We start from the raw sequence: 7,620 nt of genomic DNA, 5'->3' as shown, positions 1-7,620 counted from the left end.
TGTAGTTTTCAGACCTCTTCACTCTGTAATACTCAAACTATGGAAACACATCTTATGTTAAAATTCTTATTTTTGGAAACCTTTTACTATTTTGCACCATTAAGTGGATTTCTAGGCACAGAACCCCTATTTTAAACATCACAGGAATGAGGTTTTCCACTTATACTGGTTTTGTTAGAGTGAATCAGAGACAAATTAGGTCAACAATTTTTTTGATGTGTTGTTTTCAAGCACTTGTAGAATATTTATATTCACAAAATATTTAATATATTCATAGATGTTCATATAATATAAATAGGAAAATAACATAGGACATTTTCTTTTTCTTTTCTTTTTTTTTTTTTTTTGGTACTGGGAATTGAACTCAGGACTTTGTGCTTGCCAGGCAGGTGCTTATGTTTTTTTTTTTTTTTTTTTGGTACTGGGAATTGAACTCAGGACTTTGTGCTTGCCAGGCAGGTGCTTATGCCACTGAGCTGTATCCCCAGACGAAGACATTTTCTTGACCACAATGAAATAATTTTAAAATAATTATAAAACTATTTTAAAAGCCCATAATTTTTTTAGTTTTGTTTTTTGAAACAGAGTCTCACTCTGTAGTTTAAACTGGCCTTGAACTCACTGTGCAGTCCAGCCTGACTTTGAACTAGTGGCAACCTTTCTGCCTCAGTCTTCCTAGTACTTGGAATTACAGGCATGTGCCACCATGCCCAGCAGTCCCTAATTCTTGAAAAATAAAAAGAAAAAAGGAAAGAAAAGTATGTTTCTATGTATTACTGCATCAAAGAAAAAATTAAGATGGAAATTAGAATATATTAACAAAATGATGTTATATATTAGAACTATTAAATACTGTATTTAATTAAAATTATGTAGTGAAAATATTTTTTAAATTTCATAATTTTTACACTAGCAGTATCAAGAATTATCACAACTGCACAGCACTGGTATGAATAAATTTACTAGAAAATGTGTACTAACTATAAAATTTTGCAGATGGATATTAAAGAAGACCTAAAGAAGAACTACAGTATATGTGTGGATAGAAAAACTCCACATTATAAATATTGTCAACCATTTCCAAATTAATACATAAAATCAAATTATTATTGTGATATGACTTGCGTACACGTCTGTGTCTGTGTGAAGGACTGTGCTTGAAGGGGTCCCAGACCTACCAAATGTATACACACCTACACTATGATAAAGGAGGCATTTGGGTTAGGGTAACTGGCCATTCATAAAGAATTCTCTACTTCTATATTTTTGTCATTTCAAGCATCTTACATAGCCAGTTATGCTAGCACACGCCTGTAATCTCAGCATTTGGGAGGCTGAGGCAAGAGGATTACTGTGAGTTCAAGGTCAGTTTGGGCTACATAAGTGACTTCAAGGCCAGCCTGCTCTACATAGTGAGCCCCTGCCCCCCAACAAACAAACAAAACAAAACAACCCCTCCAAAATAAAAAAAGAAAAAGAATCTTACATAAATCCAGACAATATGAAACCTTTGAAACTGATTTAGTTGTTTATTTTGCATAATTCCCTGGAAATTAATCCAGATTGTTCTGTGTACTAGTTCATTCCTTTTTATTACTGTCATATTCCCTGGTATGGATATGCCCCAATTTGCTTAACCACTCACCTGCTGAAACTTTCCGTGTACAGCAATCCCTTGAGGAGACAGAGTAACCACTCATTGAAATCTGATTGCACAGGGCTCTTCACCTTGTAAGAGGCAAGTGACTTGTGCTTCTAGGATGTTTGCCTTCTTGATCCACAGCACAACTACCTAAATGTTCTAGAGTGTTTTGTAAGTCTCATTTATCATCATGGAATCCCATACAATATTGCCTTTGATCAAAGTATTCCCTTTACACTAAAGTAGCTTGCTGGAAAACCCTCATAGAGAGAGATACATGAAGAATGGGAGACACAGAGTATATCTTTGTTGGGGAGGGGGGCCGAGGGACTTCTCATTGGAATGAAGTGAAGCCCCAAACTGATTCAAAACCACAACTTTATTGAGGAACAACAAAGGCATAGGGTTCTTCTGAGTGCAGATGTTTGTTTTAGGTAGTAAGGCAGGCAAGCAAGGCATGGTGACAATTTGGCAGAATCATTACTGATTGTCCCCTAGGGAGTTTCTTGTTTTCCCTGTAAGGCCCATCTCTGGGATGGTTGGCAACTTTCAGATGTTCCAGCTCCTTGGAGGTAACAGTCTTCCACTTCCCCAGTCAACCCAAGCAGACATTAACCTGTAGGGTGTCACAAGAAACTTCACAGAAGATATGTGAGAAGCAGTCAGCATGGGATCTACTGGTCCTGCCATATTCCACCTCATATAAAAGATGCTGGTCTGCCAGAATGTCAGACAGACTTTTCAAATTACAGCTAAGGCACTATTTTGGTATGATAGGGCTTTGAGACAGTGTACTTCAAAATGAGGAATACACTTTGAATCAAGTGTTAGAAATAGATGTCCCTTTTACCATCACTCTGGGATTGACATGAGCAATTTGTTTACCTTTCTCACATCTTTCGTATCTGCTGAATGGAATTTGATTGATAGGACAAATGGTTCTATCAGGGAACTCAGTAAACATTTTACTAACCCTAAAACTACTGTGCCATCTAATCATTTTTGGCTCCACAAGTTTATAAGGAGTTACTGCACTGGCAGGTGAAGAAAGATTTGTTGTTACATAACTGGAATCAGAGGTGTGTGTCTGCAACTCAGGAGATCCCCTGAGATACATCATATATGCAGTTATATTCAGTAAATGATAACTGCAGCAAACATTATCTATAAAGAGCTCAGTAACCAGGAGCTTATACTCTTCAGAAATGAAAACTTGTTGTTCTGTTGGGCAAACAATTTAGACCAGCAGAAGTGCTGTCCGAAGGTAAGGAAAATCTAATCTAGCTGTTAAAGAGGAAAGATGATGATCAGTTATAGACACAGGTTTACTTGCAGTGGTTGATTCTGTAGTTTTCCTGTTGGCCTACGTTCTGTAAATCCTTTACTTTTAGAAACTGGACTGGTCATTACGTTAAAGGCTCAGCAATGGAATGGTATGAACTGAAGGTGGATATGAGGGGTTCAAAGAGTGGAATGTAGCAGATGCGACTTGTTATGGCTTGGGTCTAGATGACTCCCCATAGCCTCATGTGGTCACAGGTGGGGTGTTTTCAGAGGTGGCTGAATCTAGTGTGTGAGGCTGGGATTGAGGGTGTGTGATTACTAAATCAGTTCACTGGCTGGTTTGGCACCATCCTAATCCCAGTAGCATGGATACAATATAAGGGACAGAAAGAGGCTTGTTTTGTTCCTTGCTTGCTTGATCTTACCTGCCTGCTTGCTGTGGACTATTTTTCTACTCCTATGCCATGTAAACCTGCCTTGGACCCAGCCCACTATGAACTGAAATCTATACAAACTGTGAGATAAATAAACCTCTCTCCCTTAACTTGTGGGAGCAATGAAAAAAGTAACTAAGACAGAATTTGGTACAAGAGAAGTGGGGTCATTGCTATGACATTACCTGGCCATCTGGCTCAGGAGTCTTTAGAACTAGTTTGTAGGGAAGGAAAGAGCTAGGAAAGGTTTGGAGATGCTGGCTGAAAAAATAGAGCTGGAATGTCATAAACTGATGGGAGATTCTGGTCAGAGCTCAGAAGACTAGAACAGCGATAGAAATGCTTTCGGTAAAGAATGGCTTGGGAGGTTTCCGCTTGGAAGAAGGACTGCATTGGTTGTTGGACTCCAGATGATGTATGTTATGGCTTGGCAGAATGTTTGTCTGCATTTTGCTCATTGTCTGAAACTGAGATTAAGGATGACAAACTAATTAATCTGGCAGAAGAAATTTCAAGACAGTCTAATGTTGAGGTAGTGGCATGGCTGCTGTTGGAGGCTTTTAGCCAGAATTATGTTGCAGATCAAGAGCAAAGAGCCCAGCAGAATGATTTAAAATGTTTTGTGTTTGGCCAGAAAAGAAGTTCCAGTAGAGCTGTAAACTGTAAAGACAGAGCAGAGAATTACTGAGAACAAACAAGATGGACTGAGGATATCGCAAGAACCAGCAAGACTCCACTCTTTGTAGCCTCTGAGTTGCATAAGTGAAACAGTTTGCTTTGAGAAGAAAGCCCCAGAGCACCATGTTCCAAAATGGCAGTGGCCTCGGGAAGCTGTTGTCAGACCCTGTTATTAGACACTGGATTTTTACAGTCAAGAGAGAAAAAAGCCTGGCTACTGCTCCAGCTGCAGCAGACCATGGTATCATCCAGGTGGTGCTGGCTTTAGGAGGATGCAGGATGCAAGAGTTGTAGGTTCAACAAGGCTTCTACCCAATTTTAGAAGGCGTGGGAGACTAAGCAGTTTGCCCACTAAGAGTGGGCAGTGTATGAATTTTTGAGTGTGAAACCAAAGGTACAGAGGAGACCCCAGAGATTTGGAGAAGCCAATGTGTATCATCTGAGGAAAACTACAAGGAGGGAGCAGAGCCAGCCCCAGAGAGAAGTAATAGGAGCTACAACCATAGGGACAAATGGGCAGAGACACCCAAGCCCTTTGGAGTTCACATTTTGCCACGGATTGCCTCAGATGCTGCATATGGAACTACAGCACTTAATATTTGGACTGGATTTTGGACTTGCTTTGGTCCCAAGCCTTTGTATCCCACAGCTTATAACTTTTGGAATAGAAATCACTATCTTGTGCCATTGAATGTTGAAAGTGTTTAACTTTCTATTCATTTGTACAGGGGCTTGCAGCTAAGAATCTGACTTTAGTTTCAGAGGACTTGGGACTTGGACTTTTAAGTAATGCTGGCAATTCTTAGAGATTGATTAAATGCTTTTTTACATACAGGGATATGCATGAGTTTTGGGGGCCCGGGGAGGAATGTTATGGTGTCTAGATGTTCCCCCAAAACCTCATGCTGTCACAGATGGGGCTTTTTCAGAGGTGACTGGATCTAGAGTGTGTGATGCTGGAATTGTTTCATGGTGCAATGCTAGGCTCAAGGACACCAGGATTAAGGATGTGAGTGATACCCACCCTAAGTAGCCTGGATAAGATAAGAGGGGCAGAAAGACGCCATTAAGGTCCCTTGCTTGCATTTGCTGTCTTTTGGTTGCCATAAACTGGTTCTCCTGCAATGCCCCTCTGCTAAGCCACCCTGCCTTGGAGCCAGCCAAGTATGGATTGAAATCGCTATGAACTGTAAGCCAAATAAACCTTTCTTCCCTTAGCTTTGGGTGTTGGATATTTTGTTTCATTAATGAGAAGAGTAACTAAAACACCACTAGCACCCTGCCCGTATGTACTTGAGGTATGTATATGCAGCCAGACTTGCAAGTATGTCTCTCATGTCCACTCTTTGTGTGACTCTTTGTCTAATTGGCTTTCTTCAACTGCCATTCCCTCTCTGAGCTTTGGGCAAACTGAAAGTTTCAAAGTGCCAATACTCTGCCACAGCAGGTTTCAAACAAAAATCGATGGGCGTGGGTAAACAAATGTTTGAGCTCTTTTGTTCCTTAAGATGGTCTGCCTTGGAGATGTGAGCCCCAGTATTACCTGTGAATTCAGCCACAGAAAAACTTGCTTGATAATCGCTTTATGAGGGTCAACCCTTCCCCTGGTGCTGTTTACTAGGATTATCTCCCATAAAAACTACTGGCCTTAATTTTTTGTCTCAGACTTGCTTCTGAGTGAAATGAACTAAGGTAATAGCTGAAAACTAAGTATTTGAGAACCAGAATTCTACAGATATTTTGAGTTGTTGCCCTAGACAGAATCATTTTGCAGGTATTTAACTTGCATTCAGAAGAGTTGGTTTCCATTATGAAATGAAAGTTAAAAAAAGTCAAAGTCAATGCCAGAACTGTCATGACCATCTATTTATACAGTTCTTAATTTAAAAGGTACCAAACTATGAAAGAAAATTAATATACAGTCACATATTTCTTTTAGAAAATTTTGTAAGTGATCAATTTTGAATATATAACATAACCTCTTATATCACATTGTGCTATATGTGTATGCTCTAATTTTTTTTAAGTTTTTTTACATGTTCAGTAATTGAAAAACCTTTTAGTGGTGCATTCTGAGGTTTGGAGAGGTCATATCCGGGAAATTAGCACTTCCTCTTAGCAGATGTTTAGTAAATATATTTTAAATAAATACATTAGTTGTTGAAAGAACTGTTTTTCACTTTTTTTTTTTTTTGTACCGGGAATCAAATTCAGGACCTTGTGCTTGCCAGGCAGGCGCTTATGCCACTGAGCTATATCCCTGGGCCTAAGAACTGATTTTAAAAAGTGGATTTATGGTGGGTTCTTGAAGTTTGGTTTTGCAAGAAAAGAAACCGGTCTGGGGTCTTCACAAGTAAGTAGGCTTCTCTACAAACCACAACGAAGTGTATCCGGGGAGTGGACAACGACCCCTCTGGGACTCGGGAAAAGCTACTGTCCTGGAGTTAGCAGACCCCACCGTCTGGTCAGTTGCAGCCTGCAGAGACTCCCCGGGTAGTTCCCGCGGTTGCCAGGGAAACCAGGGGCTGCAGAGGGCGGGGCCTCGGAAGGTGTCGCTGGGCTCTGAATTCTTAATATTTGCTTGTGTATTTAATTTTTTCTTCGTAAGTGTAACACGAAACATTCCTCAGATGTGGAAGGTGACGACGAGAGAGGCTGTACGCACTGGGCACGCGTGTTCACACACCCCGAACCCAGGCCGCCAGAGCCAGGGCTCCGCCACTGCGCGACTCCCCCCGGGCGCTCACCCCTGGGGAGCCTCGGGCACAGAACGCGGCACACGCCGACTTCCCCCACCAGGCAATTTACAAAGCTCTTCTCTCTTGGTCCATACAGCCAGTGTACAAGGTGGATTTTGTTGATTCTCATAAGGATAAAACAGGGAACAAAAGGAGCGAGGAAAAAAGCCGCTCCTCAGCGAAGGACCTCCAACCGGTTTCCAGGAAATATGGCAGGAGAGGGGGGGAAACATACCTATTTGGGAATGGAACTTTCCTCAAACTGGAGAGACTGTTTCAAAAGAAACAACTCAATCCCAAGTCTTCCCCCTTGGCAGAAGGACCGGATGAATGAGACACTCCACAATTTAGACAATTCCCGCGCCGCCATTTTTTCCTCCTGCCCGTATCAAAGATGGCGCTCTTGACTTCCTCCTTGGCAGCACGCAGGTCCCGGGACCGGCCACACTTCCGCGGGGCCTGACCGGAGGCGGGCCTGGGATCCGGAAACACCCGAGCTCCCGCGGGCCCGGCTAGTGTTTCTCGGCAACTAGGTGGGAGGGTCTGAGCTGTCCTCTCGCCGAGTCTCTCAGGGCGGTCCGGCGGCTGCCACAACCTGGGCCGCGGCCCGGTGTCCCGTCGTGGGGCCCGCGGTTGCTCCGGCCATGCCCACGGCCGCCGCCCCCATCATCAGCTCGGTCCAGAAGTTGGTTCTGTACGAGACCAGAGCTGTGAGTACCCGCGCGGGCGAGAGGGCAGCAGCCGGCCGGGTGGGCGCGGTCGGTGCGGCGTCGTGTCCTTGCTCTGCCGGCCGCTGACGCGCGCGGGCGCAGCCGTGGAGGAAGCCAGCCCTGCGGGCCGCGCG

The 7,620-nt window shown here is 42.9% G+C and overlaps 1 protein-coding gene and 1 long non-coding RNA gene across 2 annotated transcripts in view; one reads left to right on the top strand and one right to left on the bottom strand.

Annotated features, from left to right (window-relative positions):
* Positions 1-2,001: 2,001 nt before the first annotated feature.
* Positions 2,002-7,090, bottom strand: LOC106147842. The gene is made up of 2 exons (XR_001232835.1): positions 7,012-7,090; positions 2,002-2,258 (listed from the first exon to the last, which is right to left on the bottom strand). It is a non-coding gene; the product is annotated as an uncharacterized LOC106147842 (long non-coding RNA).
* Positions 7,031-7,620, top strand: part of Fig4 (FIG4 phosphoinositide 5-phosphatase) — a gene marked incomplete at its 5' end in the record, with an annotated part of 82,140 nt that continues 81,550 nt past the window's right edge. The window contains 1 exon segment of the mRNA XM_005377617.2: positions 7,031-7,486. Coding sequence (XP_005377674.1) covers positions 7,421-7,486 — 66 coding nt within the window.

The sequence above is a fragment of the Chinchilla lanigera genome, unplaced genomic scaffold (genome assembly GCF_000276665.1).
Source record: "Chinchilla lanigera isolate Chin_1 unplaced genomic scaffold, ChiLan1.0 scaffold00010, whole genome shotgun sequence".
NCBI classification, from domain to species: Eukaryota; Metazoa; Chordata; class Mammalia; order Rodentia; family Chinchillidae; genus Chinchilla; species Chinchilla lanigera.
The sequence above is the reverse complement of the archived record's forward strand: the minus strand, read 5'-3'. Positions and strand labels throughout refer to the sequence as shown.